This window comes from Carassius carassius, chromosome 5 (assembly GCF_963082965.1).
Source record: "Carassius carassius chromosome 5, fCarCar2.1, whole genome shotgun sequence".
In the NCBI taxonomy this organism is placed as follows: Eukaryota; Metazoa; Chordata; class Actinopteri; order Cypriniformes; family Cyprinidae; genus Carassius; species Carassius carassius.
In genome coordinates, this window is record NC_081759.1 from 8,923,872 (window position 1) to 8,943,898 (window position 20,027).

The 20,027-nt window shown below is 35.8% G+C and overlaps 2 protein-coding genes across 7 annotated transcripts in view; both read right to left on the reverse strand.

The window, feature by feature from the left end:
- Window positions 1-682: 682 nt before the first annotated feature.
- Window positions 683-9,891, reverse strand: fktn (fukutin). The gene is made up of 10 exons (XM_059549656.1): window positions 9,748-9,891; window positions 9,505-9,653; window positions 9,145-9,201; window positions 8,208-8,408; window positions 7,776-8,053; window positions 7,049-7,181; window positions 6,795-6,924; window positions 5,489-5,622; window positions 1,897-2,021; window positions 683-1,410 (listed from the first exon to the last, which is right to left on the reverse strand). The coding sequence occupies exons 2-10, from the start codon at window positions 9,622-9,624 to the stop codon at window positions 1,197-1,199; spliced, it is 1,392 nt and encodes a 463-aa protein (XP_059405639.1). The 5' UTR covers window positions 9,625-9,653; window positions 9,748-9,891; the 3' UTR covers window positions 683-1,196.
- A 740-nt stretch (window positions 9,892-10,631) lies between these two features.
- Window positions 10,632-20,027, reverse strand: part of fsd1l (fibronectin type III and SPRY domain containing 1-like) — a 36,844-nt gene continuing 27,448 nt past the window's right edge. Inside the window, exons 9-14 of one of the 6 annotated variants that reach the window (XM_059549661.1) lie at window positions 19,031-19,160; window positions 18,246-18,278; window positions 16,767-16,861; window positions 14,238-14,489; window positions 13,662-13,750; window positions 10,632-11,520 (exon numbers count right to left, since the gene is read on the reverse strand). In XM_059549661.1, the coding sequence (XP_059405644.1) occupies window positions 11,335-11,520; window positions 13,662-13,750; window positions 14,238-14,489; window positions 16,767-16,861; window positions 18,246-18,278; window positions 19,031-19,160 (785 nt within the window). In that variant the 3' untranslated portion in view covers window positions 10,632-11,334. Of the gene's footprint in view, window positions 11,521-13,661; window positions 13,751-14,237; window positions 14,490-16,766; window positions 16,865-18,245; window positions 18,282-19,030; window positions 19,161-20,027 lie in introns of all 6 variants that reach the window. The other 5 variants (XM_059549658.1, XM_059549659.1, XM_059549657.1 and 2 more) reach the window with 5 other exon arrangements.

The following is a 20,027-nucleotide window of genomic DNA, read 5'->3' on the forward strand; positions in this document are numbered from 1 at the left end:
AACATTTAAGAGCCAGAGGAAGCGAGCTCGCGCGCGCAGTGAGATTTGTGCATGCTCGCAAACCCCGCGCCTCAGAACGCGCGCAAATATAAGCTCTCTCTGAAGTATTGTTTAAATGGACAAATTCACACAAAAAATATGTAAAAATGACCGTCTTGGTAATTATCCTACAGCAGACATATCCAGCTGAACGTATGCTACTGGATCTATGCATTCGCTTAAAGTAACAGTCTCTATATTAGTCAAACAACAACAACAAATCACTCACTGCTCTTGATTAAAAAACGTTTATAACTTTAATAAAGAATAATCTTTAATTTATAGTCCAATATGCAATGCTGTTTTATATTTGATTACTTTATTCAATTTCTGTACTTAAAAACTTATGCTAGACCTGCTTAAAAAAACAACCTGAAAATCACTGTTTATTGTTTGTATCTTTACTCTATTATATTTATTTGTGCTGTTGCTTGTAGTTGGATAGAATATTATTCTTCTTTTTTTATTAGAAAGTATAGTTTTTCCATAAACACAGGACATACCGAACTGTACCGAAAACCGTGACTCTAAAACCGTGAAACAAACCGAACCGTGAAAAAGTTGAACCGTGCCACCCCTAATTTAAATGTATACAATTAATACATCAGCACTTAAATTTTTTCATAAGAAAGAAGAGCTTAAATAGTACACACTGGAGTTTATTATTCAATAAAAACAAAATACATATCAGTACTCAGGACAATGCACAGCAGCAATTTATTTACACATTCTCGAATCAAATTGGAAACTACCTTCTTTGATAGGACAGATTATTTACATCAGTGGTCTCAAACTTGATTCCTGGAGGGCCACAGCTCTGCGGCTCCCAACTCACACCTGCTTGGAAGTTTCTAAATGATCATAAAGACCTTAATCAGCTGGATCAGGTGTTTTATTAGGATTGGAGCTAAACTGTGCAGAGCTGTGGCCCTCCAGAAATCGATTTAGAGACCGATGATTTCCATGAATAAAACAAATCTCTTCACCACATTAGATTTTCATTGTTCTCTTAGTGTTACAAAGGCATGTCTACAGACTTTAAAGGAACACTGAAACATTTTCACAGGGGCTAACTTTCGACTTTGTAGTAGCTTAGGGTAACTGCAATGACCCATATTAACTGGAGTATAACAAGATACTTTAACTCCCATGATGCTTCAGTAAACTTGAATGACATCATCCCATTCCCTCACAGGCCACACACCATTCTCGTGTACGTTGAACGGAGAGGTCTTCCAGTCCCAGGTTTTCACAGGAACATTCCAGTTGGGTCCATAGTTGGCCATCACGTAGTCCCCGGTTTCACAGGGAACTCTGACCTTTAGCTCCATCAACTCAGTCCAACACAAACTGAATCGTGGGAACACATATCTGTCACGAAACAATACAAATAAAAGAAGATATATTAAAAACAAAGAAATACCCTGAGTATTAACTAGTGCCACCCACTGAGTTCTAACAACAATGTTCTGCAACAGGTTCACAAACTTATTCTTCCCACTGTCAATGTCATTTACTTAAAACAATTCAACAAATCAAAATTCATCTGAAAATTTTGTTATGAGACAAAGACAAATGATTCCCTGAAAAATGTTGTGAGAATCGGACAAATGGCCTTAAAGTTAGAAAAGGCATTTTGTTATTCAAAATTACCAACAAGCAATCAGAAAACATTGAAGATTTTCACAAAATTCCAGAAAAAAAAAACACAAACCCTTGGAGTGAATCGTAGAGGTCTTCATGGGTCTACTTGGATCTGAAAAACCTCAGGTCTGACCCAAGACCCGAGCAGGTTCTTGTCCAAAACTTGTTTAAAACAAATGTTCAACTGATAATAGAATACTTTCTATTACTCACTTGAATTTTTTGCCACTCTTTGCCTGTGTGCCTCCATTCCAGACAATGTCACCTTCATCATAAAAAAAGAAAATGTCCAGTTTCACATCATTTCCCTGAAAGGAGAGCTCCAAACTATCCTCAACCTGAAATGTAAATAAAAGAAGGGTGAAAATATGTCTTGGCCTTGATTTATCCTTAAAAAAAAATGTATCAAATCCTACTTTAGTCATCATGTTTTTCCATTGTGATGTAACTTTGACAATAAACGCAGCCTAGGCAGGAACATATTATAATTAATTACTCGTCATTACTGTAACATTAAAAAGCCATATCATCTAGCATAAATTTGTAAGTATATATTGACAATTTAATGTACAGTATGTAAACTGAACTGAGTGTATGCTCATTAAAAATGTAAAGACAGGAAGACTTATATTATTTTAGTAATAAGAACATTGTTTTTGCATCAGAGTGAAGAGAATTTAGAGGGAAAATGTGCTTAAAGGGATAGTTCACCCAAAAATAAAAATGCTGTCATTAATTACTCACCCTCATCTCGTTCCAAACCCATGAGACCTTTATTCATCTTCAGAACACAAATTGAGATATTAATGAAATCCAAGAGCTTCCTGACCCTCCATTGACAGTAAGGGTACTACCACGATCAAGGCACAGAAATGCAGCAAGGAGACCGGTTAAATAGTATCAGCATACGTTATTTACGTGCAGAGCCGCAACAGACGGGATGCAGAGAAGAAGAGTTGTTTCTGAAAGTTTTTTCTATGGACACAAACAGTATTCTTGTACAGTTGAACCCTGATGTCACATGGATTATTTTAACGATGTCCTTGCTATATTTCTGGTCCTTGATCTTGGTAGAACCCCTGCTGTCTATGGAGGGTCAGAAAGCTCTCAGATTTCAGCAAAAAATATCTTAATTTTTGTCCCGAAGATGAACTAAGGTCTTACGGCCAGGTCTCAAACTCAATTCCTGGAGGGCCACAGCTCTGCAGAGTTTAGCTCCAACAAGCTCCATATCACACCTGCTTGGAAGTTTCTAGCAATCCTGAAGGCCTAGATTAGCTGGATCAGGTGTGTTTGATTAGGGTTGGAGCTAAACTGTACAGAGCTGTGTCCCTCCAGGAATTGAGTTTGAGACCAATGTCTTACGGGTTTGTATCCACATGAGGGTGAGTAATTAATGGCAGAATTTCTTATTTTTAGGTAACTATCCCTTTAATTGTAAAAAATCTATGAAAAAAGGATTAGGGTCAAGCAATAATAATAAAAAAAAAACATTTTGAGATTAAAGTTACTATAATGCGAGACTAAACTCATTAAATTTAAAGAATTTTTTTTTTTTTTAAATGTTGAGAATTAAATTATTTAATTTTGAGAATAAAGTCGTTGTTTCAAGAAAATAGTCAAAATTAAATGTTGAGAATAATTAAATTACGAGAACATTTTATTTAAAAAATTTTTTTTAAATTTAATGAGTTTAATCTCACATTATCATTACTTTAATCTTGAGATGGTTTTATTTTTTTTTAACCCTAATCCTCTTCCATAATATGATCCGTCATCATATGACTGATCTTGTTATCTTCAAAACTGGAAATCAGCTCTATAAATATCTTAAATATAAATACCTTACATGTGAAAGAATTGATTAATTCAAGAAACACAAAGTATTTATACAGACAACGTAACTTTACAATATATTTATATATATTCTGTCATGAATAGTTTAGGTTGGTTAATAGTTACTATATAAATAGTTTATGATTAAATTGATCTAGGTTTACAGTACAGTGTCCAGTCTAGTGTAACATAATTAGAAAAACCTTGATTTAAATTAGGTTTAAAATCTTTATTAGTACAACCCATTCATAGACTTTTTACTGACCAATTTATAGTACAGCAACAGTGTTTACTTTATAGTTACAGTTTTGTGTAAAAAAAAATATTATATATATATATAGTTGCGATCAAAATTACTCAACCCTTCAGAGACTGCAGTACTTTACAAATACAAGCTTTTCTGAAGATCCAGGATAAAATAAAAATTTCATTTATAACAGTTCACTGGCATATTAAAAGTGATATTGTCAATATATAAATGTAATATTTTTGAGTTATAAGATTTTTTTAATAATACTGCTATGTCATAATTATTCAACCCCTATTCAACATTGCTGTTTTTAAATCACTTATTTGCATGGTGGGGAATAAAACAGTCTCAAAACACAATTAAGCCTTTAGAAACTCTATTAAAAACAGAATTAGCTTGATCTGTTACACATACATACAGTTAGCCCATGCATGTGCTGAAGTTGAGTAGCAAAAATGTCAACAGAGATCTCACAAAAGCTAAAGAGAAGAAATATTGTATTACTTTAGAAAGGCTAAGGCTATATGAAGATTTCCAAGACACTGAAAGCTCCTAGAGACACAGCTCTCAGCCTTATTTCTTAGTGTGTTTTACCAGAAAACCTCTGAGGGTGTTGAAGAAAAAGCATAGTATCATAAAATGTTTAATCAGAGCAACTGAGAAAAACCTGCAATGTACAGCCAAAGACTTGCAAGATGACCCGATGAAAGGAGGAAAACCATTTCAATGCAGTGTGTAAGAAGAACACTAGACAAGTATGGCCTTCATGTTGAGACATCTTGATGAGTACTACTTTTGATCAAGAAGAACAAAAGGCCAACTTGAACTCGATAAAATTCATTTGTGTAGACCTGTGGAGCTCTGCAAGAATGTTTTCAAACTGGAACTTTTTGGACCCATGGATCAGCGGTATGTCTGCTGCAAAACAGGCAAAGCTCAAAGCTCATAAGCAGAAGAACACCATCTCCATCATCAAACTTGGAGGTGGATCAGTCCTGTTATGGGGTTTCTTTACCGTAGAAGGAAGTGGAAATACGAAGGACATCATGGATTCTTTGAAGTATCAGGCCATTTTGACAAGAATTGTGATGCCTTTGGTGCAAAGACTGAAGCTGATGATCAATGGACTTTCCTGCAGGCCAGTCATCCCAAAGTACACATCCAAATCTACTTCTGCTTGGTTCAGGGATCAGTCATAGAATGCACTTGAGTGACCTGTTCAGTCTCCAGGCTTAATTCTCATTGCAAATATCTGGTTGAATTTGAAGAAAGCAGTGACAATGTGAAAACTAAAGATTATCAGTGATCTGGAAGCTTTTTCAGGCGAGGAATGGGCCAAGACTGTAGCAGAGAGGTGACAGAAGCTTCTAAACACTTACAGACAGCGCTTATTGGTGATTTTAAAGAATAAAAGATTCTGCACAATATATTTTGTGTATGAATAATTTTGAACACGAATGTTTAGAGCCAATTTGAATTTTATCATGATTCATCAATGTTCCATTCTCACAATCACTCAAAAGTGTATTAAACTTTCTCTAATACTTTACTGATGCCTCTGTTGAATTGATTTCATAAAATGTTGTTCTCCGCAGCAAAATGTCTTGCAGGTCAAGGGGGTTGAATAATTCTGATTTCAACTGTATGTACGTATGTATGTATATGTATGTGTATATATATATATATAGATAGATAGATAGATAATAAAACACCCTTTACCTTCCCAAACTTGTGTTTCAGTGGGAGACCAGCCTTCTGAAACGCCTGAGTGATGTCATGCCTGTAATCTTTTATCCATATGCCCAGATCGACGTCTTTACTGTAAGGAATTATGTTACACTGCCTGTACCAACCTGACATTGGGGTTGAACGCAGAGAAAGTGAAACAGCAAATGGGTGACTTTCTATTGCAATTCCAAATTGACAGGGCATAGCTTGCAAGACATTGGAAATGCAATTGCAAATGGACTTTGAGTTTTCCTTTGAAAGATAAATACACAGAAAAGAAAATGGAAACAGAAATGCCTTATAATACATCAATATCATTCCATTATCATGCTATAAAATTTAAGCTTACAAAGATCTATAGTCTTTGATCCATCGTACTGCGAGTTTGACATATGTGACCCTGGACAACAAAACCAGTCATAAGGCATCTTTTTTAATTGAATGTATACGTTCTATGTAAGTTGAATAAATAAGCTTTCCATTAATGTTGATGTATGATTTGTTAGGATAGGACAATATTTGGCCAAGATACAACAACTATTTGAAAATCTGAAATCTGAGGGTGCAAAAAAAAATTTAAATATTGAGAAAATCGCCTTTAAATTTGTCCAAATTAAGTTCTTAGCAATGCATATTACTAATCAAAAATCATGTTTTTTATCAATTTACAGTAGGAAATGTACAAAATATCTTTATGGAACATGATCTTTACTTAATATCCTAATGATTTTTGGCATAAAAGAAAAATCTATAATTTTGACCCATAAAATGTGTTGTTGGCTATTGCTACAAATATACCCCAGCGACATAAGACTGGTTCCGTGCTCCAGGGTCATGAATCGATTGATGCAAGTAAATTTCAACATGCATTTACTCACCTCACTTGCCCAAAAACAGATTATTTCTCAAATATTATAAAAACTGTGAAATGCAAACTCAGAATATGACGCAAACCTACAATAATTAAATATGTCAACATAAATATCCTCTAAGTATTTAAACCCATTTAATAAACCAATGCTTTGTTACTGACCATCTGAGAATCCAATTCAACCATACTAATAAGCAAAAATGACTTTATATAAACATAACATTTGTTTCATTTTTTTTATCATTGCTGAAGTGTGATGAACTTTCTTCTCCTATGTCTTAATCAGAATTGCAACACAACTGAAAGCTTTGTTTTACATAAAAAGTAACTGTAATTAGTTACTTTTTTAGGGAGTAACGCTTTATTGTAATGCATTACATTTTAAAGTAATTTTTCCCAACACTACATATGTTCAGAGCCTCTTACCAAGACAGGTTCCACTGCTGAGCCAGAAGGGAACTCCAAGCACAGAGAGGACTTTAGAAGCGAGATGAAGCAGACTTTTAGCCCTCATCCTAAAGTCCACAGCCTCTGGAGAGGTGTCTTCTGGATACAGCTGCACAAAATTATTTTGACTCAGAGCCCCAAATATATTCAAAGCTTACACCAGATAAAACAGTCCAATTAAGATATTCAAACATCTAAAATTCTTGCTTTTATTTCCCATCAGTCAACAGTACCTGGTAAAAGGCCTTGGCTTCTTTGCAGTGACACTCCAGAAAGCGACTGCTGGAATGCTCATGGAGGAAACGGGAGTAGTTTTTGGGGATTCTTACGTCAAGTCCATCAAGAGTGGTTAGAATGAGCTCTGGCCTGAGAGAAAGTCATGAAATTAAACAATGCATGTCAAACCTAAATTTTTTTCCCCACTAGAATTAGCTTTTCTTTTCTTTTTTTAATTGTGGAAACTGTGGAGAAATGTAGCATTGCATCACTTGCTCACCAATGGATGCTCTGCAGTGAATGGGTGCCGTCAGAATTAGAGTCCAAACAGCTGATAAAAACATCACAATAATCCACACAACTCCAGTTCATCGAGTAATGTGTTTGTAAAACAAATTCATCAAAGCGATTAAACTTTAAATTGTCACTTCTGGCCAAAATAGGCTTTCTATAGTGAAAAGTCCATCCCTGTTGTCCCGTTTTGGCTTGTAAACAGTGCTTGATCTATGCATATTTCTCTCCCGATTCAGATGGAATTACTTGATAACAAAATATTACAGACAAAGGACTCTTAGCAATGGTTTGAAGATAAAGTAGTCTTGATGAATTTGTTTCTTACACGCATCCTTTGGCTTCAAAAGAGCTGGAGTCGTGTCGATTGCTTGTGGATTATTGTGATGTTTTAGATTTCAGACATTTCCTTCACTTGACATTTCTGTGAACATGCAATAATCATGGCGTCACCTGTCATAGGCCCCAGCATGACTGCCAAATTCCAGTTTTCCGAAAGGGGCGAATGTTCTGTCCATACTGCTTCTCAGCCTGAGAGGGCCGTGCCAGAGGTACTTCCCACTGCGCTCGTACAGAACGACCACATGAACCAGACGGCTGTTAAAGCGGAACAGGAAGTGCAGTGGTATTTCTTTTGCTGTCAGATCATCCATGCTGATTAGTCTGGGGTCTTTCCCATGAACCTCCAGCAGCTCCAGACCTCGCTCCGCTGCTGCATCCAATAAGGCGGCCTGCAGAAATATAGAGAAGTATTATTCTTGCGTTAAACTATTGTTAGAATGAACTATGTGAAAAAAAAGGTGAAGATCGAAGTCAAATCTTCCTTAAATGCTTAAAAGAGGCCATTTTTTGCTGCTTCCACAATAATTCTATTGATTTCCTCACATCATATTTCCAGAGGTTTCCGAAAAGTGCAAAGGTTGTGAAGTCCCTGTGTGTGCAGAGGAAACTGCAGTGGGGCTCTTTCAGCTGACTGTCCCTGTAGAGAACTGCATCCTGGGACAGGAGGTTCAGAGACGCGGTGTCTACCAGAAACACAGGCAATTTAAACTTATGGACCAGCCCCAGGAACCTCTTCAGCAAATGCTAGATTATGAAACAAAACAAAACAAAAAACAGAGAAAGCGAGACAAAATATTAGCAAATGACAGTCTCATAAAACATTCTGTTGGCTTATTGACTGTAATGTTTGAAATTGTTAGCTAAAAGTGTGCTGAGTTTTCTGGCTTCAGAAGGCAGGATTGAACAGTCGACATAGTTATGAAGTTCAGAGTGCATTCTACAAGGTAAAAGGCTGGTATGATGAAGCTAGGCAGATTTTAGTCAGACTAATATTAAAAGCTTAACTGACAGAGGGTGGAGAAAAACATTTACATTCCAGAAAGAGAATGTGACTGGTGTGTTATAAGGGCTCTCGATGTGGGCTGCTTGCTGTACTCACAGCATGTATGAGGGACTTCTATCATTTTTACTCAAATGTTTATTCTGTTTAGACTGCTAGGGCGGACATATGTATATTCTTACTTCAGACTATATATTTGACTGAGATCCCACGACTGTTTGTGGAGAATGGTGTGTATTCTGAACTGTTTACTGAATTTGTCTTGTTCTTTTATGCGTTTTATGTTTATTGTTGATTATAAAGTGCTTTGAGCTTTGGAAAAGCGCTATAAAATGGCACTTTATTATTATAAGGATGAAGTAGGTTGTTGTATTCCTCTTCTTTCTCTCGCTGGTGAGCAGCAGCTACAACATTAACCTTAACGACAGATTTAGAGCCATAGACTAAACTTTTTATAATTCATATAAAAATTTCACTCACCCAATGCGCCTCTTTTCCGGACAGATATCCTTTACTACTCAATGCGTTAAGTCCATTCTGCAGTGACAGAAATAATTTATGATGACTTTCATTTTATTAATAAATTAAGCACAGGCTGTGACTGTGTGTGTGTGTGTGTGTAGTATTACAATATTTTTATTAAACACAGTAATCACTGCAATACAGTAAAGGAAACTGCCATTAAGAATAATGGCAATATTCTTCATGAAAAAAGTCACAATGAAAATTATACTGAAATATTTATTTATGTTAGGCTATAATCTTTGACCAAAAATATCAACATTTTTTAGGAAAGTAAAGTAACATGTTTGACGTTTTGTAGGGGTTTTGTCCAGTCACCTGTGATGAATACTGTCTGTAGTTGAAGAGCTGGAAGAGGAGGAATATGGAGCTGGCAGCGATGAGGAGACTCAACACAAATGTCCTGTTTATTCTAGCCATTAGTCCTGCTGCTGACATTTGACATATCTGTGCTCATAAAGACACAGCTGAGAGCAGAGGAATGAGGAAAACAAAAATACACACATCTGCATAACGTGATATCAGAATATATGATATTTTAATAGCTTCTTATAAACTTACCAGGAGCAGGAAACGCTGAATATCTGCTTAATCACAATCATTTATACAGTTCTTTATTCCGTCTGTGTTTTCGCCTCAGATTTACAGCACACTGAGACCGTGCGCCAGGAGGGACATCTCTAAAACGCGTTGCGAAAATAGTCTTAATAGCGTTAGGGCGAGCGAGGTGTGCCAGGTTTATTTTTACAAAAAAGACTGTTTTTAATGCATGTCAGCTGAGGAGAGACTTAATTAAATGAGAACTTCTGTGTTTATGTTTAGTGTTTGTCATTAAATACTTATTTTTCAGGAAACAACATTAGGAGTTTACAACGGAAAAAACACGGACAATTTTACGACAAGTAGTGCTCTGTTTACGGCACTTCTCATTCATTTCTATGGTATCCGGAAAAAGTGATTGACAGTCGTAAAACGCCGAAAGATATTCAAATAATGTTATTGGTTTATAAGGCACATATGATCCATGTCGTTGTCCAACGAGAGAGCCGCTGTGGTCGGTATATTCTTACATAGTAAGAGCTCTGGCGTTTCATCCTTGGGATAAATACATCTTCTTCAGATTTTTACAGTGTAATTTGCTTGGCAGTCTATATGGGACAGTTACAAGCGTCCCAGTTTTCATTCAAAATATCTTAAATTGTGTTCCGAAAACGAACTAACCTTTTACGGGTTTGGAACAACATGGGGGTAAGTGATTCATGACAAAAATTTCATTTTGGGGAGGAGTATCCCTTTAAAAACAAACTGGCACATTCATAGTTACTTTGTAACCATAAGGGTGTGGTATATATTAATCTGCCTATGCTATGATCCACATTTATGTTGTTTGGGGATTACAACACCAGATGGTGCCAGAGGCAGAAAAGTCAACATTGAGTCAAACAGAAGTCTTTGGTGAGCTTTAATGTTTGGATTTAAGCTCATTAAGGATTGTTACATAGAAACAGACAGAGGTTTGATTATTAGTTTCTGCACAAATTCATGACAAACTCTTAATTTATTCCAAAAAAAGAGACCTAAAAAAAAACAAAGCAGGATGACATTTACACAACAAAAATGTACCGTCTACATCCAAATTTATCCAGTTATAATAACGGTTTATGACAATGAAAGGACATATTAAGCAGCTTTTATCATTTTTACACTTGTGCAAAGTTTTCCAGTTTCAAAATCAACAGCTGAAGGATGATCTACAGAGTTCAATATCAGTAAGAGTACAGTTAATGTAAAAAATAAAATACCATAAAAAGGATTTAACACACTACAAGGAACGAAACTAAAACAATATGAGGATCAACTAGTGAAGGACTAACAACTCAAAGAAGCATGTCATCATTCAAACTAAAATCAGTAAAGAAAGTGCACTCAACTATTCCCTGATAAAGCGACTAGCTTTCCTGATGCAAACATCTCCTGATGAAAGAGAACGAGGCCTCTCTTCATAGGAACGTGAAGGGAAACATCTCTCCAAATTCTGCCAGTCAAAGCTGCGGCGAGGATCTCTTTGTTCTGGAAGTCTACATGCCTCGGCCATCGGTTTTCAGAATGGTTATCTGATTTGTTTTTCAGGTATTTTGAGAAATCAGGTCACGGCATTAGGGAGCTATCTACTGAAGGCAGTTTATCGTAGAAGCAGATATCACAGGCTACTGAGGGATCCTGCTGAGATATACTGCTGTTCGATCCTCCCAGACCATTTTCTGTCTTCTGGAAGCTTCTTACTGCACTGGGTATCTGCAGGCCCGTAGACAGAGTCAGACCGCCACACCACACCTGAAATACAAAAACACAGGCATTCAGGACCCTCAGCCAGTCTTCGTTTAGCAGACCCTTTTAAAGAGATAGTTCACCTCGAAATTGAAAACATGCTGAAAATCTAATCAACCATTTAGCCATCCAAGATGTAGGTGAGTTTGTTTCTTCATCAGAAATGTAGCATATTCCATCATTTTCTCACCAAAGGATCCTCTGCAGTGAATGGGTGCCGTCAGAATGTGAGTCCAAACAGCTGATAAATATATCACTATAATCCACAAGTAATCCACATCACTCCAGTCCATTATCATGGATTATGGGCTCATATTTTAGTTGAAAGCAATGGTTTAAAGTTAAAAACACCTTGGTGGACTTATAAACACACAGCTTTTCACAAATCCTTGAATTATGTACTTGAGTGGTGTGTGATGCTTTTATCAGCTCTCAATCTGACGGCACCCATTCACTGCAGAGGATCCATTGGTACTGCCTTTATTCAAATCTGTTCCCAGGTAAAAACAAACTCATCTTCACCTTGGGTGGTCTGAGGAAGAGTCCATTTACAGCAAATTTCCATTTTTGTGTGAACTATTCGTTTAATATAATTTATAATTTATAGAACACCCCTTATGGAGTTAGAAATGATCACTATTAGTACATAGGCCTAGATCTTTAACCACAAAGAGTACAATTGGTTTAAGATAACAGCGTGTTTCTTTGTTGAAATGAACAACAAGAATCCAACAACTTTTTCAGCCGGGCGAGAGTATAGATACAGATCATATAACAACTTTGACATGAGCTGTGCAATAATGTAGCTTACATTTGGCAACAAAACAATAATTAAAGCAGTTGAGATTTGCTTTACATGAGTATACTGCATAAATGTTTAAATATGCTTATATCCAACTTAATATAATGAGCTGGCAGATTTTGTGATAAAAAAAAATTAAAATCAAGCATTTGAGATCTGCTATATAGTATATTTTATTTTAACTGTAACACTGGTTGATGTTGATATATTTTGTCAGGCAGAACTTGCATTTCGAGACGTGCACAGACACAAATGTGTAAGCAGTTTCACTGAAGTCGATGGGGAAGTCTATTTTTATCCAAAGCAACACACCAATGAGAAATATTACAAGCGATTTATCATAAGATACAACAATGCACAATGCGAAGTGTACAGTATAAACAAGATTTTTAGACAAGTTAGAGCAGACGGGAAATGTGGAAAAAGGTATGTCTTTTTAAATTAAATACATTTTATAATGAAATAAAATATTGTTGAAATTTAAGTGCATTTCTTTTTCCATATTCACTTATTTTTTTAAAAAATTTAATGCTTATTTCTGGTTAACAGCATGAAAACTTCAACCACTGAAGGATTAAGGTTTCTGAAGTGCAGTCCATGTGTTTTATTTTCTTTACATTTCTTGTCACTTATTCATTTATAACTTTTAATAATTTATTCATTTGTCATTTAATCCTGTTGAGTGAGTAATTTAATTGATCCTTCATATAGACATCATGCCTTTTGGGAGCCAAAACCAAATTTAAGTATAACAATGAAACCCTTCAATTATGATTCAGTTTGTTCAGGTATTTAGTGCTGTGAAGAAGGCTCTTAAACCTTTTGACAAAGAAACATTAGCAACAATCAAACACAATCAAAGATGTATTATGTCTGGCAATTACCAAGTACCACACAACCAGTACTCTAGTCATAAAGCAGCTGCAGTAACACTTTATTTTACTCTACAGTGTTTTGTTATACATGTTAAATGTACTTAGAGTAAATTATGTATAATTGACTAACTCTAAACCAAACCCTAATCCTATAGCAATAATGACGTCATTACTTAATTTTATAATTATACTGTAACGAGAACATGATCTGTCAATGCAAAATGCATCATTATTTTAAAAAAAAAATCATTAGCTTTGAGAAGAAGGGGTGTTAATACTTCAGCACATGACTATTTCAAGCTTATACTATTATTTGTAAACAATCAACACTCACTTTCAGTGTTTTCCATTTTTTCCCTGTTGCCTGATTCTATTACATCATCTTTTTTATAAATGAAAAATGGGGCATTGTTTGCATTAGAATAACCTATATTTGCATGTGTAAATAAAATGTTTGTACTTTAACTCACCATGAAAGCTGGCACAACAGGTTGGGTGAACCTCACTTTAAAAGTATGAAGCAATTGTTTGTTTTCAGCATTATAGAAGGAAAGTTGGCCTGGAAAAACAAAAAAGTAAGCTATTAATAAATAGCTGCAGTCACATTTACTTGCTGCAGTTATTCAAGTAGTGCATGAAGCAGCTCACAAGAAAAGCATGAATGGAAATGGTGGAAACTCAATCTGTAGTTATCTGATTGCACATGTGAAACCTGAGGGTGGGCTATAAAGTTCCCTATAGACTACGGCAGTCGGACAAAATGGAGCAGGACATGAACACACAACCCTTAAGCTACCCATAATAACACAGAAGACATGGATAACATTTGGACATTTTTACGATTATACGAAAAGGCCTTTTACTTGCCAAAAATGACAAACTTTTAATCAGACGACAGAAGGCATGTACTAGATTGTGTACAAAAGGTTTACAGGAAAATCATTTAGATGCCTTAGAAATATGCCATCAAATACGATACAGAAGGCTTTATAGGGTTGATCAAACAATAATTAAAAAAGTGATATAGGCCATTTTTTTTCCATTACCTCGATCAAAGTCACAGTAGACTCCTATGCTGTCTGGTACCGGGACATCCAGATTCTTTGCCTTGTTGTTGTGTTTAGCTGCAAATGAGTTCTGCAGCCAGTTGTTGACGTGGATACACCAGGTGGTGTTGGTCTTCCCCAACTGGTCAAATTTCCCAAGGTTTCTGTAGGCCAAACCAACACTGTAGGACTTACAGTCTTTCTGAGGCTTCACTTCCCAGTAATGCTGGCCAGACTCTATACTGGTGTCACCTAAACATGCATACAAACACACAAGTTTAATTAAAACGGTCTTCAGATTATTATAATTACAATAAAGTGACATTATTCCAGCAACCACTGTTGTGTGGATGTGTAGTATTTATTGGTAAGAAGTTGTCTAACCAGCTAGGCGTAATCAAGTTCGAAATCAAATGTCATTCATCTGCGATTATGACTGTGATATTGCCTAATTGTCAGTGAACTACGGCTCTGTGTACTGAATACTGCTCAATCTGAAAGCGAGACCAATCGGACCAATCACCGTGGATTAGCGTCTTGCAAAGGAGGGGTTTGGAAAAATTTATCATTGAGAGAATTGTTTGGGAGTCACTGAGCAAGTAAGGAAAAAATAAATGCATAAGACAATGAATGAAAGTGTTTTTTGACCTTGCATGCATGTCAACTAGTTGGTGACTTCCAAAACCAAAATATAAATCTTTCATAACCCATAATAGGGGCACTTTAATGTTCCTAGTTTTAGTTTTGTTCAAACCCACCATGGAGAACACTCTCACTGCATCTGCATTTGAGTTGGGAAGCCACAGTGCTTTAAGTGGGAGCCCCCTTCCCCTGTCATCAGGCATCAAAATGTGCAACAAACACAACAGACTTACAACACTCTTTCTCTCTCACACACACACACACACACACACAGCATGATATACATGCTCAGGGCAAGTTCTGTCAATCGTATGTACATTGAGCACTGATGTTCAGTTGGTTCATTTGGGGCCAAATTTATTTGTATTTTTTACGTTTTTAAAATAAATATATAAAACAATTTATTTTATTTGGATGAATTTGTCTGCCTTTTATCATATTTACCAATTGTTATAACATTTCTATTATACTTTCCTTAGTTTCTGGTTGCAAAGCAGCTGGAGAGTTTTTGACTGCATCAATAATAATTTAGCAAGAATTTGGCTATATTCCACAACATCAGATATCACTATCTTTAGTCGCAGGCAAGTGATTTCCCCCAGGAATATTAAAATTAAAAAGTAAAAAAAAAGGGTTACCTGCTACAGCATTTATAGTCTTGCTCACCCCAATTACACTCCATGTGCGTGCATATCCATTTTGCTTAGTATGTGCTTGCAGCGGGATCACATAATTTTCACGTAAACAATGACATTCTAATTTCTAATTTGCTGGTAGGTATCATATAAATCGAGACAGCTATGAACTCGGCAGGAAGCTTTCCTCCGTTATTCGTCCATTAATTATAGCAGGACAAGTTATCCCTTATTTCTCAGCATGAGAAATACAAGGTGTGATGTGAGACTGTCTCACGGCGTGTGTCTCACAGTAAATGCGTGAGACTTGAGAGCCCTGTTACCATTAATTATCGAATAAATTCAACTTGGTTTGTAAAGTAGCTCTATAGAAGACAAGAGTTTCATTATTGAGCCCCATTCAGTTCAGTGTTGTTTCAAAACTCTCAACATTTCAAAATGTCCATTAATGATGAAACAATGTCAATTTGAACTACACAGCAGCTCTACTGAAGACAATCATTGTCATGATTCAGCTCAGTTATTAAAAACTGAATAATGACACCATTGTCTTCTGTAGAGCTGCTTATATCCGAATGAATCGAATTTCATAATTTAATGAACTAATCTGAATTGAACAAGAATTTACTTTAGTTGAATAAGGACACATTTGTCTTTTTAGAACTGAAATTGTATTTGTTTCATCAATGAAGAACTTCGCAAAATTCTTGCTCATTTGTGACACTGTTTTGAAACTATCTTTATTGTTTAATCTTTAAGTGCTATATAAAAACATGGCTTGACTTGACAATTTAGAGTCAATGTTGATTCAGTTTAATTCAATAACAGTGTCAGTGTTACAAAGTTAATATATTAAGAAACAAATCTGATTCTGCCTGTAAAGCAGTTCTACAGAAGACAATTGTCATTATTCAGCTGAAATTAGTTCAATGTTGTTTCAAAACAGTATCACTCATAAATTATGAATCATCTTCGATTTCAACTACAAAGCAGCTCTACAGAGTACAATAGTGTCATTGTTCAACTAAAATCCATTCAAGTTTTGTTCGCATCTGTTTTCAGTACCATCAAATTGATGTTATTACTGAATATCAATTGCCTTTTAAACCCCGACTTTCAAGAGAAAGGGATAGCTTTCCCAAAATTGATGAAAAGAATCATCAGTTTCCTTCAAAAACAAAGACACTTCCAAAATGATTCCAGTCTTTTGAATAGCATGGACACTTTTGGATTTCTAAGGCTGTTTTGGTACCCAGTACTGTGTAGGATTCTCCAGTGAAGCGATCCCTGGCTCCTCTCGGGGCGGGTGAGCGCGTCACTGATGTTCTTTTAGGAGATGGAGTTCCACTTCTGAAACCATCAGAGAGAAACTGACAGTCACTACACACACACACTTGGGTTCAGGACAGAGTCCAATCATCAGAACATGCGCAAACACTATCTCAAAGTCCAACAACACACAAAGAGCAAGATGAAGAGGAAGAGAAGAGAGTCATTGTCAGTTAGTTATCAAACACAGCATGTCCCTATTTGCGATGCCTACAGCCAATGGTGGTGCAAAAGAACTATGAAAAATCTAATGGAGAAATTAATGGAAAAAGCAGTACATAACATGTTAGCCACAGCAGCACAAATGATGCAATGCTACTCAATACATTTATTGCAACAACAACAAAAAAAAACTCCTATATATCTTAATAATCTAATGGGTGTGCAGACTTCGGATGGCTAGTATAGATCACTTTACCAGAAAACTATTGATTGTGTATCTCAAATGTAGAATTCAACAAAGTGCACAAATAAGTGTATTATTATTTAACACAAAATGATTCTGAATAAGGGACGACTGAACTCTTTGTGCAGGGCTCATGATCTCCCCTCCTCCATTAGCCATATGTAAGATCCCACATATTAGCATATGAACAGCTGGCTGGTGAGGGACGACCCACACATTGTAAATGATGGAGCATTATCACAAGGTTCTTGGCATACCAGATGGTTTAGTTACAATGTATTACCAGTGTAATTACATGCAAAATTTATGATGTTCAGTGCACTTTGTTTGCCGTAATGGAATGACTGATGAGAAAAGCATGAGAGCGGTGATTTTAGACGAAAGCTTACTCACCGCAGTCATAAGGATGTGAGCATGGAAAAACAACTTTGTATTTAGAATTACGTTTTGACTAAATGTTGCAAAACTAATATTTAGGTCATCATTCGATAACATTTCTTTTAAACACAGTAAGAAGTAGCCAAGTTGTAAAGTGTGAGGTGATAGCAAAGATGTCAAGTACAGGTTGAGTTTTTGGTCAGAACTAATGGTTCTATATAATATAATTCTATTGAATCTATTTTCAGTAACAGTCACAGCCAGCACATGCAAAACCCATAAGAGCACTCAATTTAGAAACCCCTCAGAAGAAGACATTTCATAAATAAGGATCACAAGTAAGATTAAAAATTGAAGATGCATTTCTTTAAAATGATAAATAAGTCATAATTTGTAAGCTTGTAACTAATATATGAAATTCCTGAAAGATCAAATGTAGATGAAAGTTATCCAGTGATCTGTAATCCTTTTTTATGAAACGCTTTGCTCAGATCTGTCTTTGTGAACACGATGCCCGTAGAGGAGCTGGTCTAAAGGACTCTAGGTAAGCCAGCAGCAGCGCTTGGATTATTGCTGTAAGAAAGAGCTAAAGACCACTGCTAAGAGACACACGGTCACCTTGACATATTCTTCAGATTGGTGAAATGTGCACTGCTGATTGGTAGAAAAGGAAAAACAAGAGCAGGGAGTTATTAGGGATGCACTGATGTTAAAAAACTAATTATTTCTATGCTATTGCCAATTCTACACTACTTTGTTGAAATTGTTGAAATAACTGAAAACATTGTAAACCAAAATCAGTCATTTCAAATGCTAAAAGTGAATTTAGACATTATAATATTAAAAAGTAGAGTATGAAACTTATATTTTAGACTCATTTTAAATAGAAAAAAAAAAGAAATAAGAAACTGCTGAATTAAGTCATTATTTTTGTTTTCTTGTAGCTTCATAACATTATGGTTGAAAAACTGATGTCACATGGACTATTTTAACAATGCCCTTAATACCTTTTTGGGCCTTGAACATGTCAGTTGGGTCAGAAAGCTCTTGGATTTCATCAAAAATATTTTAATTTGTGTTCCAAAGACGAATGAAGGTCTTACAGGTTTGGAACGACATGAAGGTGACTAATTAATGATAGAATTTGGGTGAACTATCCCTTTAACAATAACAACACTGTATCACGTAACATTCCAGATAGGGCCTTACACTAACTGATGTGTTGATTAATAAATTACTATCAGCCAAAGTACTAGCAGCCAAACCTGAAAACCTCCCAACACAAACCAGGTTTCAGTGTGATGAAGCAGAAGTCTCATCAGAGAGTACAAGAACGTGTATGTTTCATCTCATCCATGGCTGACTCAGTGGAAGAAAGATGATGTGTTTCTCAAATTTCTTACCTGCCCTTGTTCTCCTTCCCTTTGACTTTACTGTCTACTCCTTTTCCTCCCTGAGGATCCCATTCCACGCTCCTGTCCTCCACCTTCAGATTCAGATGAGATGACGTGGAGTCAAAGCCGAAGTTAAACGCTAACACAGAGAGGCACGAGCATCAATATCACAGAACAGGACAGTTCAATAATATATTTTTGGGGCTGGTATGGCTGTGAAACACTATTCAATTTAAAATAACTGTTCTATTGTAATGTACACTATTAAAGGTGCTTCACAGTGCCATATAAGAACCTTTTTGTCAAATTGGTTCCATAAAGAACCTTTAACATCTGTAGAACTTTTCTATTTCACAAAAGGTTCTTTGTAGTGAAACAAGGTGTTTCAGATTACAAAATGTAAGAAAGAGATGGTTCTTTAAAGAATCTTTGACTAAACGGTTCTTTGTGAAACCAAAAATGGTTCTTCTATGGCACTGCTTGAAGAACCTTTTGTCACATGATCTTTCAGAAATCATTCTAATATGCTGATATTATTCTTATTCTCATAGAAACAGTTATAAATATGTTTTTGCAGGATTCTTCAATGAATGTAAATTTCAAAAGGACAGCATTTATTTCAAACAGAAATCTTTTGTAACATAATAAATGTCTTTACTTTATCAACTTAATGCATCCTTAATGTATAAAAGTATTACTTTCTATTAAAAATCTTTCTGACCCCAAACATTTGAATATATATTATAACTGACAACTAAGGAAAGTCCCAAATTCAGTATCTCAGAAAATTTGAATATTGTGGAAAGGTTCAATATTGAAGACACCTGGTTCCACACTCTAATCTGCTAATTTACTCAAAACACCTGCAAATGCCTTTAAATGGTCTCTCAGTCTAGATCTGTAGGCTACACAATCATGGGGAAGACTGCTGACTGCAGCTGGAGTCAGTGGTTCAAGAAGCACTACGCACAGACGTATGAAGACATGGGTTTCAGTTGTCACATTC

Coding starts and splice junctions, on each gene's coding strand:
- fktn (XM_059549656.1), bottom strand. CDS start 9,624: ATGTCAGCAGCAGGACTAATGGCTAGAATAAACAGGACATTTGTGTTG. Junction 7,182..7,775: donor CATGCTGGGGCCTATGACAG/GTGACGCCATGA, acceptor ACTTTCTCTCAG/GCCAGAGCTCATTCTAACCA. Junction 5,623..6,794: donor CAGCAGTGGAACCTGTCTTG/GTAAGAGGCTCT, acceptor CCCCAATGTCAG/GTTGGTACAGGCAGTGTAAC.